At 40.5% G+C, this 20199-nt stretch overlaps 1 protein-coding gene across 2 annotated transcripts in view; it reads left to right on the top strand.

Annotated features, from left to right (window-relative positions):
- Positions 1 to 19054, top strand: part of RIN3 (Ras and Rab interactor 3) — a 477167-nt gene extending 458113 nt beyond the window's left edge. For both annotated transcript variants that reach the window (XM_085626503.1, XM_085626504.1), the window contains one exon: positions 14271 to 19054. In XM_085626503.1, coding sequence (XP_085482629.1) covers positions 14271 to 14576 — 306 coding nt within the window. In that variant the 3' untranslated portion in view covers positions 14577 to 19054. The remainder of the gene's footprint in view (positions 1 to 14270) is intronic.
- The last annotated feature ends 1145 nt before the right edge of the window (positions 19055 to 20199 follow it).

Here is a 20199-nt window from a genome sequence, read left to right as displayed (position 1 = left end):
GTGGTGCCGATTTTGGTGCTGCTGGTCTATAGGGACCTTTTTTTATAGAAAGATTTTTTTATGTGGGTTGGTTCCAACAGCACTATTGGAGTGCATTTTGTGCCGGTCTTGGGATGATCAGCCTCGGCGCTATTGTTCTTTGCCTTGTTCAATGGCGGGGTCATGCCCAGCTCTTTTTTCCCATATTTGAGGCTACATGCTGTTGGGTTCCTAGGATCTCACAAGGTGTGTTACCTGTGGGAACAGTGATCCGTCCATGTGGCTATTTAACAGGCATAAGTGGTCAGCCTTTTCTTTTTATGCCATGAGTTTAGCCCTTATTCTGCACATTATGTCCACACGAAGTAGCCAACAGAGGGCAACACAGGTAAACATTACTAGCTTTGTAAAGAACATGACATTTTCAGCAGCAGTCATATACCTCTGTACTTGAGGCTTCAACAGTGACACTTATGAATTTGCTGGCTGAGTGGATGTTCCTGGCACGTCTGGCAGGTCCTGACTGCTCCCGCTCCAGGTGGAATTTTGCCACAATTCTAGTTAGTCGGCCAGCAGGCAGGCCACTCACAGAGCTCCCAGGCCTTCAACAACCTCTTTAAGGCCTCCAAAGCTCCTCAAGATCCTCAGGAGCAAAGAGGCATGCGCTTCTGGAGACTAGCGTCGCCGGCTGTCAGCTGACAGCAGGAACCGGCGTGGGCTAGGAGCACGCCAGCACACCAACACCGCAAGCCACACTGGGTCCTAGATGGGCTGCTTGCACGAAGGTCGAGAACCGCCTGGCGCTACGGACTCTGAGCTCTCTGGATGGGTTTATTCTACGGAGTGCAGAAAATTATTTTATTTTGTAGGAAAAAGAATAACCCCAAAAAAGTATTTTCAATTAAAAAATATGGCCAAAGGTTGCCAAAAGTTTTGCTAAACTATTGTGCAATTTGTGTACTTGCAAAATAAGATGTACTGCAAAAATATTTACAACTTTACTTTAGAGATAGTTTTATTAAATTATAGTGTATTTTGTAAGGACAACTTTCAGTACCACTTCTCTAAACATCTTTTAAGTGTACATGTTTGATACATGACCATATTAAAAAAGCATTGACAAAGGCAATAGGTCTGGTGTTAGCTGTCAGCCTTTTGGCAATTTTTGTTTTGTCATGGTTTTTGCAAAACCTTTTTGTCCAGGAAGCTACCAGGCCTTCATTACGTCTAAAACCAAATAAATAAATGAAAACAATGACGAAAGGAAAAGTGTTTTTCTGGTCTCAAAAAGTACACATTACCATGGTACACCCAGAACTAAAGGGAACTTCATTGTGTGTGGAAGTGCTGCTTGTGAAAGAGCAGTATGCCGTAACTCATAGTGAAGTCAATCAAGGGCTGAAGTGGGCTACATGGCCACTGATGCTGGATTGAGTGGAAGGAAAATGTGAATCGCACAATCACAGACAAATGGATGGAGTGTGGCTGAAAACCCCTAGCAATTATGTTATACATACTTTTAGTAACATGAAAGGTCTTGGCTAACACAGACCTAAAAAACTCCATTGGTCTGGCATTGGCTGCTAGCCTCGCCTTTGAGAAAGAAGGCAAGAAAGAAGGGGAAAAAGGAAGTAAGAAAGGCAGGTATAAAAGGAAGGAAGAAGGGCAAAAATGGAAGGCAAAGAGGAAGGAAGGGAGGGAGGCAAAAAGAGAATGATGGAAGGAAGAAAGGAGGGAAGAAGGCAAAAACATGAAGGAAAGAAAAAGGAAATAAGTCATGAAAGAAAGAAGGAAATAAATCAAGAACAGGTTAAAAAGAAGGAAAGAGGGCAAAAAAGAAAAAGGCCAAAGAATGAAGGGATAAAATAAATGAAGGGATAAAATAAAGGAAGAAAGAAGGAAAGTAGGAAAGAAATCAAGAAAAGGTTAAAAAGAAGGAAAGAGGGCAAAAAAGAAAAAGGCCAATGAATGAAGGGATAAAATAAAGGAAGAAAGAAGGAAAGAATGAAAGAAAGAAACAGAGCAAGAAGGGGAAAAAGAAACGGAAAGACACAAAACAAAGATGGCAAGAAAGAAAGAAGGAAAATAAAGAAAGAAGGAAAGAAAAGAAAGAAGGCAAAAAGGAAAAAGAAGGCAAGCAAGAAAGAAAGCAAAAAAGACAGCAAAAAAGAAAGATGGAAAGAAAAGGCAAAAAGAAAGTAAGAAGTAAAAAATGCTAAAAAGAAGGAAAAGGAAAAATGTAAACAAGGCAAGAAATAAAGGTGCCCAAAAGGAAAGGAAAAAGAATGACAGCAAAAAGAAAGAAGAAAAGAAGACAAGAAAGAAGGAAAGAAAAAAAGTATGTCAACAGAAAGAATGAACAAAAGAAGTCAAACGAGGAAAAAAGAGAAAAGAAAAGAGGAAAGAAAAAGAAAAAAAGAAATAAAATGGAAATAAGCCAAGACAAAAATAAGGAAAGGAAGAAAGAAAAGATGGAAAGAAAACGGGACGAAGGCCAAGCAGAAAAAAGTAGGAAAGAAAATGGGCACGCAAAAGAGAAAGAAAGAAAAATAAGACAAGAAAGAAGAAAAGAAAAAATAAAGAAGGAACAAAAAAAGAAGATGAAATAAAGGAATGAAAGAGTGTTCACAGTATAAAACATTAGCTACCAAAACCCAAATTACATCCCACCTATGTTTAAATAATTGTTACAAGTGTGCTTCAAATTAAAAACCATAAAGTTTTTATCTTTCCTGGACAAAGTTTATCAAAGAACCATTGGTGAAATCAATTTCAGGAACATATATGATATGCTATGAAATAGCAGAAGTCTGCTTCAAAAGGAATTTACAACAGCAATGGAAGGAGAGAGGAACTGATGAACCTAGAATGTGCCTTGTGCTCACTTCAAATGTGTCTTACTATCACATCAGGCAACACTGGTACTAAAGGGAATTCCTAGTGTGTGGATGTGCACCTTGTGAAAGAGCAAAATGCAGCAGAACAAACTCAATTTACCAATTTGGCTTTGATACTGGCAAAACGTTCAATCACAATGCAGTGGAAATCTTCACTGCCCCTACAGTACTCCCCTGGCGGAAGGAAGTAGCCAGATGGGGAAGGGCAGAAAGCATGGGAATAAGGTCGGAAGATGCTAGGGGATGGCGGAAGACCCCAATTTCACTAGAGTGGGACTCAATGCTAGAACATTTTTATATCCTCTGAACCTTCATTATATTAAGACTCTGTAATACAGGCACTTACCTACTAAATTAGACATAGAAATCAATAGCAGATCCCTCTAAGTGATAATAAAGCAGAGATATGTACACCTGTAAGCCATATAATGAAGAATACACACGCAAAGACTAAACCATCAACCAATTGGCCTATGTAAACACTGAAGTGAGTAGGGGGAAGGGAGGGGGTTGGGAAACTCTAAATTATTATTCTTAGGGAGGCAGGAGGGCAATGTTTATTTGGCATAGAACTTAGTATTCTATCCTTAACGCATTTTACTGTTACTGTGTTTTAGAATCCCATTACTATTTTCCCGACTGTGTATACATCTTGTTATAGGATATACGTAAGGTGTACATCCGCCCTTTGATTACAGTACAATGCACCCACCTATATGCTTTTGGTAATGTATGATTCATGACACATTGGTTTGTTAACTAAGAAAATCAATACAATATGTAAAAAAAAATTAAAAAAGGCAATATGCAGTCACTCAAGCTGACATTTACCAGAGGCTTAAGTAGGCTGAGCCACTGGCTTGAGGGTTGGTGGTCTGCCTTGATACCTCAGAGAGTGAGATACACAGGCCAGAGCATGCACAGATTAGTGGTTGGTATAAAGCCATCACAGTTTCCGGGATCTGCATTGTAATGCCTAATTCAAGATCATCTGCAAACACTGACCCTCCTACTTGCCACTGAGACACAAGATTCAATTCCTGTGAGCAAACATAGATGCAAAGTACCAAACTGCATATCCATCTCTGGCAAAGAGAAATACGATTTATGAGATAATTGAAACTCATCAGTCTGTGATAGCGAGGGTATAATGAAAATGCAGCCTTCTACTAATCTCCCAAATAAACAACGCAAAAGCAGCTCCAAACACGATTGCTAATTCAGTGAGCACAAATCCATGGCATCTGGTGTAATCTCATAGTTTCCGAAGCATACGTGTTATAGTAAGTTAATCGATAATACACAAGATGACCCATTACTGCACAATAATTCAAGGGTAGCACAAACAGTTTATGGTGGAAATAGAATATTGCATTCTTGGGTAGAGGCAAGGAACTTAATTCTTAAGGAAATAGGATAGTGAATTCTTTAATAGCGCAACCATACTTAAGTTGTTGCAATAGGTAGGCGAATTATTGGACAAAGAGAGGTATGCCTAAAATGGTGAATATGTCTGCTGGGGGAACCATACCTAAATATTTGGGAATGAAAGTACTGAGTATTACACTTAAATGTTTTAAAATTTACCAGCAAAAGAAGCAATATTATATTAAAACATATTTATCAATTGCGCTATGTTCTCATACGCTCAAGCACACATTTAGGCGACAATCAAAATAGTGTTGTCACCTCAACATGAACCCGATTTTTGATGATAAAATGAAACACATTTTTATCAAGGTTTGACCTGATCTAAAGTTATCAAATCTATAATGCATTTTACTACATTTTTCTGCATCGAATCCAAAGGGCTTTAATCAAATCAAAAGGGATTTTGATTTAAACATTAACTTGTCCCTTTTTCATTTGATTGTTTTAAGATTAATTATTTGGAAGATTGATATAAATGATTAGATTTGTAATAGTCCTTTATATAATTACTCAAAAATCCATCAGCAACTATTCAGAATGTGGAATGATGCCTACTCTGATGTTTGTCTGCAACTGAGCGTGTTTTATTTAGTTGTGCTTTTATAAGATTAAATGGAAGTTGAACCGAGAACGTTTAACAATAAATATACCGATATGTATTCCTTTATTCAGCACGATGACTGCTTACTTGATTTAGCAGATAAAAAACAAAAATAAACTTGTGCCCCTGGCTTGGATCCTGAGCAATAATACTGGCTCCCAGGGGCCGAATGCGGCTCGCCAGAGTAATGCAGAAGGGATTTAGAACAAAAATGTTAAATATAAAGATGAATACAAAGAACACCGAATATACTGAATAAGTTTAATTGTGACTTTGTTGGCATCAGAAAACCGTCAATATAAAAATGTCGAAGCATTCTAATCATAGCATGGCTCTTCGGGAAAGGGTCTCTTCAAACAAATATGTAGGATCTTTAAGTGGCACTTTCAGCAGGTAAACTAGTATTGCTTCCATTTTCCAGTTTGAACCTAATTTAGATTTCATACTTTGTATCATGCCGCCATCTACTGGTAGCAAAGAGAAAAGCATCTTGTGAACCTCAAATCTGTTCGTGGTTTATTACGGGCCATACGATAAGTCATTGAGATGCTCGTTTGGGGATTGTGTTTTTTCGAAATAGCCAGCCATATGTCGCCCAAAATATTACTTGTACATTGGTACAAGAAACAATGTGCTTGTTTTTTTTTTTTTATAAACACTGGAAGAGGCCATCAGCGAGCGAAGGCAGGGCCAAGTGATTACAGAGGTAACATTTAACAAGAAGACAAGGCAATGTAATTCCAGGCTACTCAAAGTATAACTGAGGCCACTAAACCACACAGGACAGGAGCTAGGCAAGAACAAGGTAACATCAAAGTAAGGGGTGGACTAGTATATAAACAAAAGGTCTCTTGCCAGTCTAGGGAAAGTCCTTAGGACTGACGCCAGCAGATTGCTCTTAACACAAAGTCATGCAGCGCAGTCATAGTGAGGCCTGCGTTAAAGAGACTGTTATACTCCGTGCAAGGTGGATCAAGATTGACAACCACACTGAGACGGGTAAGACTCCAAAGGACCTGGGTGCAACAACTTTTGTTTTTCAATTACCTGATCGGAATGGAGACCAAGCCAGAGATCACATGTAAATGGATATGGACTGCAACAGAAAGTCGACTGAACTTGCAGTGGAACAGAAAAGCAGAGTGGAAAGAGTAACAAGAATACAGGACAAACACCAAGCAGACCAGGAAAAAAACAAGACCAGGAATTATGAAAAGGGCCTCCGAAATCAAGAACCGGAATACAGGTATCATGGGCAAGCTGTACCCGACAATCACTGGAACAAGTAATGGCCCGTTGGCACAGGGAAACTAGAACTAGGATTCAGAGCAAGGAATTCTGGGATGGAACCAACAGCCAGCGGAACAAGTAAAGCCGTACTGATGCATGGAAATTGGAATGAAGATTGGAGGATGTACCCAACAGGCACTGGAACACGTTATGCCCTACTGGTACATGGGATAAACACAGGTATTCAGAACAAGGACTGAACAGAGATTCAGAACAAGGAAATAAAGGGAATAGCTGGCAGCTCAGCGAGTACGTGGTCAGGAAGCCCAGCAGGAAATAAACAGAAATCAGGATGTCAAGCTATAAAGGAAAGAGAGACTGAGAAACAAGGGAAACACATAAGCACACTGCTGCATGGGGCAACCACAGGAAAGCAGGACACTACAAAAATCAGTAGCAGGGACCAGGAATTTCTGTCAAGGTATCAAGGATTCAGCAGTGCAGGCAATTGGAGAAGAAAGCAGGAGCTCCAAGCAACAGCACAAGTTCTGGAAGCAGAAGCCAGAGTTACATCCCTTCTCACAACCACCAGGGTGATTGTAATTCAGCACAGGTCTCGAGCTGGTTGCAGTACAGTGCAGGTAAGAGCAGTCAAAGTCCTTCCTCCAGATCCCTGCCTGAAGGAGCAACCAGTGCACAGAACACAAATCCAGAAGGGAAGATGGATCAGATCTTGTATCGTAATATGACCAGAATTTGTGCAAGGGAGCACATGGGCATGCTGGAAGAGGTAAGACCGAGTTCAAAGAATAATATGATTCACCAACAGTACCATAATGCATTAGTGGTTGATAAGTAAACCCTGTCATGGAATCTGGAGTGGATCTGATGCCCAAGAGAGTCTGAATACTGAAGTTCAGCACAGGTTCCAAACTAGTAGTCATGATAGTAGCAGGCTCACAGAAAGTCCTCATGTAGTGCCACCTGATAGCAGGATCACAGGATCCTGACAGTCACGTAAACCAAATCACAAGAACTCCTTAAATCCATTTTCACCCTAAGACAAATTTTCTCACGTATTCGAATACTATGGACTCTTCTTCACAATGTCACACCTTGACTAGGCAAACAGAAGGCCTTACTCTCATTACCACACAATTACAAATAATGTAGTATAACACAGGAAGACAACTACTACATCTCATTAGCAATGGAAGAAGACGGGGTTATTTTCAGGGTCAGACTGGCCTATAGAGCAATCAGGCAGTGCCCGATTGGCTGGTCTGACAGGACAGTGTGATTGCCTGTTTTTTGGCTGTTTGGGGGCCTGTTTAGTGGTTTGCTTTGCCATTTGTGGATTATTGATTTACCTGCTATTAAAACCGGCGTTTCCTGTAACACACTCAAATCCATGCAGGCTCCATCCTAGACCTTGCAAAACACTTATACAACGTATCTTTACGAGTTTAAAACTCCCCGAATTTGCAAACATGGGCCACGTTTTTAGCTTTCCAATTCGGTGTTGGGAACCACTTTTATTTTGGTATCTGGGCCTAATTTCTGTCCCATTCCAACACTGATTATTATCTCTGGGTATTTCAGTGCCCTTGGTTAAGTACATTTCTAGATGTTCAAGTTCAGCAAGGTACATCGCTAGGCATTCAATCTTCAAGAAACTGTATTCACCCATAGGGTCATCAGCAGTTAATCCAAGTAAAGCTCAAAAGATGCTCACAAAATATAACACTGCTACAGGCTCTCTTCCTGAGGTCTCAGTGACAGCACTCCATTTTTGCTTTTGCAACATCGCACCCACCTCCCAGGGGCATTAATTTAAAAAATAATGCAGAGGGGGGGGGTCATGCTTTAAAATGTAAAATTGTGAAGGGGTGCCCGCGTGGACGTCCCCCGGTCCCTGGAGACCACCACCTCTCTGAGGCAAAATTGTTAGTAATGGGTGGCATTGCAGAACCTCCATGCCCTGGGGACCGCCACCTTCCCGGGGCAAATTTAATAATAGTGCGGGGTCTGCATGGACCCCCACGCCCTGGTGAGCACCATCTCCTTAGGGCTAAAATAACATGATAAAGTAGGAGGGTGGTGCGCATCTCCCCTCCCGGACCATATACGGCCCCAGGGACCACCACCTCTCTGGGGCTGGCTTGCAAACAACAAAGGAGGGGGGCAGGGCAGCCCCCTTACTGCATTGAATTAAGGCTGGCCCCCCACCCATTTTAAATAAAGTGTTTGGCCCTGAGGAGGTGGTGGTCCCTGGGGGATCCGCACAGCCCCCGCATCATTTATAAGTTAGCCACAGAGAGGGGGTGGTCCCTGGGACATATAAAAGCTCCAGGAGGGTGTGTCCATTCATTCCCCTGCTCCATATCAGTAAAGCCTCGGGGAGACGGTGGTCCCTGAGGTCACAAGAGGCAATACAGAGGGGAGAAAAACAAGCAGAAAAGTCAAAACAGAAGGCAGAAAAACGAGCAGAAAAGACAAAACAGAGCAGAAGATGGCAAAATGGAGCACTCAGACACTCATACACCCACTCACAGACCTACTCGGACACTCACGCCCCCACTCAGACACCCACTCAGAGATTCGCACACTGTAGTGGACAGACAGCCGTCACTCAATCCAAATATTCGAATATAAGTCAATAAGGACACTCAATGAGGAGCAATAGACCAATAGTGTGTGTACAATTCAGTTTTAATGAAATGGTAAAGTAAATATATGATTAGAATCAAAGCAAGGTACCTTGATATGTTTTCATAATAATGATTAAATGGTCAGATTCACTAGAAGAAACTATGATCATATACACAAGTATACTGTTCACTGGATCAGCATTCAGGAAGCCTAGCTACTTAGCATCAAATATCTCATTAAAGCCATGTAGCGGTTGGAATACCATTCCCTTTCTCTTGACTTGTAAAACAGTATTAATCAACTGACTATGAAATGCACGGTGGATATTACATTATATTGGAATATTCATAACAGTCTTATAGGCACAAGAATCTAAATGAAGCATAATACATTTGCGTGCAAATATAACTCTGATGTCTCAATCAATAGAATAAAGCAGTGAAATAAAGGCCCATCATCCCTAGGTGGAACTTAACTCATCCACAGTGCTGGGAAGCCCTTTTTCTTCCTCTCGAGTCCCTCTCACTCTCGAGCACCACAGCCAAGGAACAGCACAGCCAGGGAGGCAGCAATGGGCGATGGCAGCTTGCACATCCCCATCAGTGAGCTTCAGTTCCTTCGCACGCGTCTCCGTCTTTAAATATCCTGAAGCTTGGCTTATGTCATATTCTGTTCCTTTCTCGCAATTTCTAGCTTTGTTATCAGAATTTATCCTTAGGCTGCCCTAACACTCCTGGCTTTTTCCTGAACTCTTTCTCAGGGTCAACATAACCTTCGGCTGCCTCTCTCCCACACTTCCCGCTTCCCGTGCCTTCTTATTACACCTAGCTGCAGACAGTCACGTCTGTGGAATGCTGAAAAAACAAGCTTAGATGCAACAGTGTGAGCCTTCTGTACTGCTCACGTTTTTTCTGCATAAATTATCGGCCATCCACCCTGTTCAGACTAATTAACCCTTCGCGTCACAATGTCTTCCGCAACTATCCCTATACTACACACACACACACACACACTTACAGATCCACTCAGACAAGCATATACTCACTCACAGACTTGCTCACACACACAAACACTTGCAACCCCACTCACACCCACTAACACTCACAGACCCACTCAGACACTCATGCACCCACTCCTGCACAGACTCAGACACTCACACACCCACAGAGACACTCAATCACCGACCTGCTGAAACACTAATGCACTCACTCACACTCTCACTATCAAAGGTTACAGGTGACACTTGGGAAATAAAATTAAAAAACCTTAGAAATCCACTTAAAAAAACAAAGGTTACAGGGATGTTATAGTTAGGAAATAGAATTTTTAAAAATGTAGAAATTCACTGAAAAACAAAGGTTACTGGGACATTATAGTTATGCTCAGATTTCACTCGTACAAAACCAGTGAAATTCAGCAGTTTTAGTTACCTGAACTAACTATAACGTACGACCCCGCAGTGCATTGCTCATGACCTCACATATTACATCACTCATGACGTGGTCCGTGACATCACTGATAATGTCTCAAATGACATCACCAATGGCATCACTGATTACATCATCCACAGAACACCCACTCATACCCCCATAGAACCTCTCATATACCCACTCCCACACAACCCGTCACATACCCATTCACAGACCCATACCAGTACTTACGCAACCAATCACTCATACTGCCACTCAGAATCACACTCAATCACCCATACAGAAACTCACACAGCCACTCACTTGCCCATACAGATACTCACACACCCATCACTCACACATACAGTCACTCACACTGCCACTCACTCACAAAAACAGCTAGTCACACATCCAGTCAGCCACTGACACTTGCTCATCCTTTCAACCTCTGATACATACATTTAGTCTCCAATACAGCCACTCACCTATACACACACTAAAAGAGGTACTTACCCATACAACTACTCACACACCCATACACCCACTTACACACCTATGCAACCTCTCACACAGCACTCACCCATACAGCTACTCACATAACCACTAACACATCCATACAGTAACTCACACACCCACTCACATACTCATACAGCCCCTCAGACTTCCGCTCACACACTAATACATATAGTCACAGATCCACTCAGATTAGATATGTTAGAAATAGTATGACTAATTACTAGTACAGAAAGAATAGTAATTTAACCTATGCTGTAGCTTGATATATATCTTTAAGTCTCAGAAACCTTTGTGAAACACTGTCATGGGATGATTCCATCAGTGATGTCATTTGAGATGTTATCAGTGAGGTCTCTGGCCATGTCATGAGTGATGTAATATGTGAGGTCATAAGCAGTGCATTGAAGGAGTGTAGGTTATAGTTAGGTCAGGTAAATATAACTGCTAAATTTCATTGGTTTTCTATGAGTAAAATCTGAGCCTAACTATAACGTCCCTGTAACCTTTGTTTTTTTTCATTTAAAATATATATCCTCCTTGCTCTGCAAAATTATTTTATTTGAATTGTGCTGCAACATAAAAATCATCAACGTGTTTCAGCGTTCAAGCCTTGTATCTCTTTTCAAGGGAAATTAGTTTGGGGATTTCCAAGATCCATTGCTCTAGTTTGGAATTGTTCTACTTTTTCAGCTGTGTAGCACAAAGCCTTTTCAACAAGATGAGGCATTTGGAAGTCACATCATGCTTGTCATCAATCTTAAGGCTAGAGAGATAATGGAAGATAATGGTCTTAAACTGATTTCTGACCTTGTTACCCAGACCCAGAAACAGAAATGTTCTTTGTAAAATTTATTTTCAGATTTTACAGATCATTTTACATGAAAGCAACATCTGGCAGTAGGTACCACATTTCTTAAAATACTTTATGCAGGTGCTGTTTTCAGAAAGGTTTTACAATTCTTGTTTTGTGAGATTATTTTAAATGGTGGAAACAGTTGGTGAACTCCCATTTCTGCTGCCTTTTTATTGTGTCAGTAGTTGCTGATGTGAAGACAGGTCAGACCATGTTTAGCTATTAATTTCTCAAATTAAAGTGCTGTGACATTTTTGTGAAGTAGTGAGATTTTAAAGTGGGACTTGTTCAATGAGGGGTCCCACAAATGTTTGTTTGCTATTGGCTTAAAAGGTGCATTTTTCCTAATAAGTGAAAATCTGAAATTTTTCATCACAATTGCCTTTGGTTTGCTCTTTGATTTTTTTTATTAGATGTTTTTACTCAGTGAGAGTTCTACACAAATAAAAACAAACAAGCAGAAGGTGTCTTGTACTGGGTTATTGCTAATTCTAATTATCAATTTGGATAGTCTAAAATCAGGTATTCTTTGGTGAAACGGTTTTGAGTAAGTGGCACTCAATGAGAACAACAACAGTTTTAGCAACATTTATTAACACGCAAGCAAGATCATTTGCTCAAATAAGCATATAAATTGATCTTGACAAATGAAAATATGCATGTGCAGAGGCTAAGGCACACGCCTTGACAATAGCAGGGACTTGCTTTAATTTAATCAAAACACTAAAACAATTCTTCGATTTCATCCCTCTTCCTGCAAGGAAAATAGTTGCGGTGGCGCTGGTCCTTTCGCGTCTAGACTACTGTAATAGCTTCTTAGCGGGAGCAAATAAACAAACGCTAAAGAGACTACAAGTGGTTCAACATGCAGAGGCTTGCCTAGTCCTGAAATTACCTCGCAGGTCCTCAGCATCTGCAGCACTTAAAACCCTCCATTGGCTCCCACTGCATAAAAGAATCTTATTTAAGATACTCATAATCACCTTCAGAGCATCTTTAAACTTAGGCCCAACGTACCTCTCAGCTAGATTCACCCCTTATACCACGCCCAGGACTCTCAGATCCTCATCGGCAAACTTCCTCAAACCTCACTGTTTTAGGTATAAAACCAAGGGAGGAAAAACTGTAGCCGCATTAGGAACTAAAGCCTGGAATCTCATGCCAACACAGCTGAGGTTGCTGATAACAGAAACACAGGTCAGGAAGCCACTGAAGACATGGATTTTTGGATCTTCAGACAAATTCTGCCTATCCCTATCCCCCCCCACACCCCCCACCCCCCGCCAGTTCCGCCCTTTGGCTTTCTTCCGCTCAGCGCCAGGATGCTTCTTCCGGAGTGACAGCGCAAGCTTTACAAATGCATAAATCAAATCAAAGAAAAAAAGCAGTAAAGGAAAAGAAAAGATGGTCTTTTTCTCAAATTCCTTTGTCTCTCAGTCTGACTGTTGTCTATTATGGATGGGAGACCTTCGTCAACTGAGGTTGTTGGTGCAGCTTCACAAAAGATGTCCGTGTGGTGGCACAGCTTGGGTGCTCTCTAATGTCAAATCCCAGATGGGTGCACCTTATGCTGGTTTAAATAGGTAAAAAATTAAAAAAGCGTCCCTGTCGGGTCCTTTTTATTCTCGACTATGTTTTCTGTAAGCATCTTTGCTGGTGTTTTCCACCATTGCTCAAGTGCCACATCTCACAGCTTCTCTCAAGCTGGTGGGTCTGGTAGCTGCCCTCCTTAGCTAATGTGTACTCTCTTTAAACAGACATATTTTGGATTTATGTTCTGAAAGAACATCACCATTAACTTCATGTGCAGCCAAGGTAACTGCCAAGATGTTTTCACTCCTAATTCTGCTATACAACACCTCCTCTCAAATTCAACTGAAAGGTCTTGGTACCCAGCGCTGCCTCATTCTGCGGTCTCAGACCCTGATGTCAAACTCATTATCCACTGTTAACTAATAAAGCTGTATACTAAACATTCCATTAATAGGTGTTCTTGTAAAATAACTATCCTTTACTAATCCTAGGTGCTTTCCCTACTACTCCTAGGTGCTATGCCTGTTTCTAGGAGCTATACAAGTTGATCACAAATAATTACAAATAATGTAGACGTGTGAGGCACAGTCCCTGATGGCTACAGACAAAGGGACCGCCATGTGTGTAGGCCCACCATCTGTCTGAAGTGGATCATCGTATACTTCCATTGTATATAATTTCATATACTGTCCATCGTCTACTCTGTATACACTGTTGCCTTTGTATATCATAATGCTATGCTATATAATATCATTATGATGTTTCTATATTCTTTGTGCTCACTTCCTGCCAATACTCTTTGTGCTCACTTCCTGCCAATATTGGCAGATTAGATCTACGCTGTTAGTTTAAATTGCACTTCTCTCTTACACGCCATTATAAATGTTTCTTTTTGTGTTTAGACACATGTATCAGTTTCATATTGTGTATGTAATCCATGTACTCTGATGTCCTTGTGTAATGAAACTGGTTATCTTGTAAAGCGCTCTGACTCCTTCGGATAAAGTACGCGCTACATAAAAATGTATAAATAAATAATCAAGGGGGATTTTCATTTCAAAGAGACCAAAGATGTTTGCTCGCTTGGTGCAAACTAAAACTCTGAAGGTTGTGCAGGATGTTATGCACACAAAAATGAAATCTAACACGTGCTCTCTTTTGTTTTCCAGGACTTTATCACCATCTCATTGCAGGAGCCTGACGCCCAGACGAGAACACTGGCCATTAAGCCGGACACACTTGCGGAACTCGTGGCGCATCAGTGCGCCCTGAAATTTGAGGTTGCAGACCATGAAGCGTACGGACTATTTGTTCTAGTGGACGAGAAATATTTGAAGCTTGCATCTGATGCTCTTCCTCACAAGATAAAGTCTTACATACTGAAGTGTGAGACCAAGAAAGATTTTCATTTTGTCTATAAAGAAGTAGGCAATGACGAAGTCCCAGTTATTAAAGAGACAAATTTCCTGGAGTGAAGTTTACAACAGTACTTCATCTCCCATGCCTTAATGTTGAGAAGGATTGGATCTAAGGTGAAAGACAGATATTCTCGAATGTCATCTAAGTCACTTATTTGGCTCCTGGTGTATCCCCATCAAGAAGAGAATTTTATGTCCATGGGGTAGCACAGATGATATTTTATAACAGACTGAGCTAAACCACATTCTGGCTAAGTGCTAGAAAACCCCTATTTTGGCAGGCCAACCTTCATTTTACAGATGTTGATAACTCAGCAATATATGCTGCTGGTAAATATTTTGTTGGGTAAGACATGGATCATCTATCGAACATATGATCTTGCTTGCATGTCTTGTCAAAGTGAGCTCCTCCGATCTTTGCCATGCCAGATAGGAGATCTGCATGGTCTTGTGTGGAATTTCCCTGGTCTCTTCCGTCAGCCACAAAATAAGTACTTTGGAGAACTGTAAAATACAAGCAATGCCATATCTCCCACAACTGGATGAAGCTGGTCTTCCTCACGACGACTCCTTGCAAAAAGGGAATTTTAGATGGATTTGAGTTGGGTTAAGAGCACGTCTAAAACAAACTTTCTTCTATCCGTTTATTAAGAGTTTTCAATTGAATTTGGGCGGTTCAAGTTATTCTGTGCTTCATATAAAACGGGACACACAGTATCGATCAAAGACTGGCAGCAGAACATAAATTTGGTATATATGTGTGTGCTTTTTAATTATTAACATTTTAGTTGGTTATATTTTATAATGTATTCAGAGTTTCTATCATTGAAGGTTTTTTTCTTCTGTGGTCGTTCAAAAGTAGACTTCTGTGGAAAGCTGATGCTTGTCCTATGCTTCGAATTCTATTACAGAACTGGAAATATGGAGCATCTAAGGTGCAAAATTGAAGCGGGAGGTAGGAGCAGGCTATGAGATAGTTAAGTTGTCTGACCTCAAAATTATAGACGGCATAGCACTAGCATAATGAAGGCCCAGTTAACAAAAAATATCAAAATCTTATGATTGAGATATCTAATGTGGGGTGCTACGAGAACACATCTATGTTTTTAACTGGAATTTCCTTTTAAGTAAATGAGAAACTCATTGAGTTTCATTCACAGAGCTTTTGCGCTTGTCTGTTAAACATATGGGTGCAAAGATATGTGTGGGTTGTTTGTATGAAGATTCTTAGGCCCTGACATTGGATCTCCAGCGATTTACAAGCACAGATGGAACTCTGTACTGAATCTGCTAGTTCAATTGACTTTTTGTCGACCTACAAAGACCTTTAGGGATTGAGAGGGGGATGTGGTAAGGGGGGAGATAGACTATCAATCTCAGTATGCAGTTTCTTGAGGAAGAGTAGAGGTAGAAGCCTGGTCGGTATTGCAAAATTTTCCAGGGTGTCTCCCACTTTGGGAATTAGGGCCCTCACACACCCAATTGGGTGTCATGCTTCATCATAGGGCATGCTCCTAGTCTAGCCGGCACTGTAATGCCTGACGAGCACCCTATGAGGGGCTCTTTTTCGGAGATACATGCACAACACGCATGAAATACACAAGTTAATGAGCTTGTGAGCATTCACCAGGAGTGTGCATGGTATTTCCCACCCTGTGAGCTCTTGTAAAACTATTCCAGTAGAAGTCACTTTCTACGAAGGGGAGTAGCAGTATATAATTCGAGGGAATGAGTTTGTGGAGGAAAAAAAATAAGAAAATAAAATGTTATGCATAGCTGTCCAAACCTACTGTACTTGCTTATTAGAAGTGTCTGCTCACCAGACAATCCTCAAGAATAAGTGCAAAACAACAGATTATACACACTGATTTGTATGATTTGGCTATGCTTTTGTATCTAGTCCTCACGATTGTTGTGAAGTTTAAATAAGTTTAAAATGTGTGAAAATCATAAACTTTTTCGTTTATGGCTTTCAGTTAACTTCTGAGATTCAGGCTGCAACTATGTACTTTTAGGTCCCTTGATAAAACAGTCACAGGTAATTTTGTTTCAGATAGAGAACCTTGACTATTTTTGTGAAAAAAACAATGTTCAAAAGAACTGGATGTTAGTGCTGTTATCCTAAAACCAAGGCCTCCTATATTGAAGAGGATAATGGCAAAGCTTTCTTGTTAGAGCTCAAAGTCCAGACATAGAGAAACTTGTGGGCTGTATAGGCTTGATGTCAATGACACAGACGGATAATGGTAGTAGCCAAATCGCTGCATCTTCATTTCAATGCAGTATTATTGAGTATTTGAAGGTAGACCTGCTGTGCCTGTACTCCATCTGACTGGGTGCTACAACACTGCCACTTGTGTCTTAGTGCTACTCAGTTGATGTTTCTGGATGAGGCTGCCTCTAATATTGTGATCTAACTAAAACCACAGTATAATTTGAGTGGATTTTGATAATTATGCACATGAACTAACTGAATGATTTGAAACTGTTTAATGAAATGTTAAAGCCTCAACCCTGAACATTTAAGGCCAAGTGGAAAAGGAAGTTTAAAGAACCCAGGCTTTATAAGGTGGAAGTGCTCAGTTAAGTTTCTTAAGATTTTTTATAGTGCCAACCATATCTAACCAGGGCCTCAAAGCACTTATGTGCAAAAATGATCATTTAAGAGCTTGCACTAACCTGAGGAAAGGACAATGTGAACAAAGAAGGATACACGTGAACACACTCCAGCTAAGCAAAAAATGTTGTGTGGCCCCCCTTGCCCTCTTTGAGGATGCAGTCATTGCACAGTTTTGCAAAGCGATCTTTATCCTTCAGAGGTTTTCCACATCATAAAGATTTGATTGTTGGTCAAAAACAGGGTTATAGATGAGAAGCTTTGTGCAAATTCCTCACATATACTAGCCACAGAACCATAAATGCACTGTTCCCAGAAGAATTCTTTTAATAAGTATTCAATTATTTGATGGATTAAAATTATTTGAAGGCCTGGGTAGTTTGGGTAAGCAAAGAAAAGCCCTTCAAATAGAAATTAGCTTCCCTTGGCAAGATATTGTTGCCATGAAACATTGAACTACTCACTTTCCTACTGGCCCTGTACTGGTACAAAATGTAGCATGCCAGTAAAAGTGTGCCTGCAACCACTTTAATTCAGTGATGAATACACAATGTGTTGTTGGCTGAAAATGGGTGAACATTGAGTGACACTGGCTACAATTGCTGTTGCTTGATAGTAGCATTTTCCTGCTTGGAAAGAGACGTTAGGTGGTTTTTTTTGTCTGATTTTTGTCTGTTCAACCAGGAGTCATTTGTTTTAATCATGTCTTACCCCCTTGAGAACAGTGTTTGACCCTCAACAAATCCTCCTGTCTTTAAGATTCTCATATTCCTGTTCTTTCAGAATTCGTAATGCTTCAAATCAGATACAGTTCCTATCTTTAATGTAAATTCTGGGCTTTTACATTTGTGCCCTTGGACTGATGCACAAAACGACTGGGTCATGCAAATATTGATCTAGAATGACCAGTACTGTGGGTAGAATGTTTCAAGGAGTGATTTGCCACAGTTTTGACTTGTTTAAGAAATAACTAATGGACCCAAATTAAAAACAAAACTTGGTTGAAAGTCTAAAATCTGTTCCAACATTATTATTCATGCAGTTGTACAAGACGGACCTTTGAGGGACTCTTGAAGAATCTCAGGAGTACTTCAGAAATAGACCAATAAACAAAAAGTGCAGATACAGAATTTCCAACGGATGGAAAACTCTGCATGCGTAAATGATGTGTTAATGTGGATTAGCACATGTAAATGATTTCTCTACTGGGAAAACGTCCTGCTTGTAGATAAACCCTTCCACTACTCTTAACTTTAAATATGGGTGGTATTTCCTCACTTCTACCGTGGAAATTAATTTATTGCTTACTTTTGCTACCCAAATTTGTCTGAATCTCCAGGGTGGGAATTATCTGGCAGACTGAATCAAATTAAGATGCATGTGTTTGTGGGTGGTCACCTACGTTGGGTGGGAGCGCACCCTTAATTCCCACTTTTTCACTCTACCCCAATTTATGTAAGGAGCAACCGCACCATAAAAGCAGATATTCCTCATTTCACAGTCCCACAGTCTTACCTCATGCAGTGCATTTCTTTGGTCCTAAATGCCCGTGTGCACAGAAGAGACTGAATCTGAAATCTTCATTTACGCATTCATTTCTCGTAGTTTGGGAACAGCCCTCTTCCCTGTGACTCTTCAGGAATGAAGTATATGTGCCCAAGATGCATTCAAATTATTTATAATTTATAGCTGGTTATACGAGGGCATATGTTTTAATAAATGTCATATAAAACTGTACTATAAACTTTTGTCTGTTTTTAATGCATGTAATATATTTTGTTGATATATGTATATATATATACACAAGTTGACAAAGAGCATTTCATTGAAGGATGTATATCCTGCTACTTTCTGAATGCTGCCATATATTTGTTAATTCGTTTTATACTTTCATTAATAAAAGTGGTCATTCCGCGTATATTTGCATTAAACTTTCATTTTAAAGAGTCACGTGGCAAACAGTATACAATGCAGTAATATAACAGTTAATGTAGCTCAAAGGGTCAATGCACCTGCTGCAGAAACATGTGTTGCTTTTCAGTCACATCCTAGTTGTGGCAACCCATAATTTCACCTTCATGAAGCTGATAAAGGAATACCATTTAGCTGAGTAGTACTAACTCGTTATGGGGCTTGGATTGTCTGTTCTCGACTTGTGACCTTCCACGCAGATTTTAGGAAACATTGTGCGCTGGTCTAGATAATAAAGCTTGCTCCTTGTGGTCCCTACAACTTAGATATATTGGGTTAAAGAGCAATAAATAGATAAATAAATGATACTTCAGCTTTAACTTTTTACAAAGGAAGAGTGTATTGAAAGAGGACTAATGGACAAAGTGTATGAGCCTCCCAGAAGTTGTGTTAAGGGCATCCACCCAGTAGAATCTACCCAATCTTTCCTGGAGAGATTCATGGTAACAACAACATTTTGATTATGTTTCTAAACATTTTAACACCCAGGGCAAACATTTTTGGAAACATTAGGGTGAATGACTTTTTCTTTTTGTGTTAGTTAAGACAAGTTGAACAAAAACATCTGGCTGTCTCTTAGACATCAACTCTAAAAAATAATGAGGGATAGAAAAGGAGGAGTAATATCAATCTGAGAAGTCCCATGAGTGTTACATGATCATCATACCAGGGATGTGCCAAACAGTGCACCGCCATGTGCTGCTCAGTGCACCATTACCCGCTATGTAGCGTGCCCCCACCAACGGCATATTGCATCACCTCCGATAGCACAAGCACCACCACCTGGAGCAAAGTGCACTATTGCCCACTGTGTAGTGTTCATTCGTGCTCTGGTGAAGACCGGGCTAGACCAGGACAACGTTATTGTTACAGCCGAGAGCATCACAGCATCTAGCCTCACTGAAGCATGCCACACACACACACCAATTTGTGATGTGGAAAAGGATCCTGGAAAGAGCTGGCTCAGTAAAGTTTGTCAGAAAATGACCATAGTTAAAAGATTAGAAATGTGTAAAACAGGTTGCCATGAGCTGCTGCCTCCATAGCAAGAGGCAGTAAGCTAGCTCCCATTGTCAAGTGTAAGGCGTAGCA

Source organism: Triturus cristatus, chromosome 9 (genome assembly GCF_964204655.1).
Source record: "Triturus cristatus chromosome 9, aTriCri1.1, whole genome shotgun sequence".
NCBI classification, from domain to species: Eukaryota; Metazoa; Chordata; class Amphibia; order Caudata; family Salamandridae; genus Triturus; species Triturus cristatus.
This window is presented reverse-complemented; position numbering and strand designations above follow the sequence as displayed.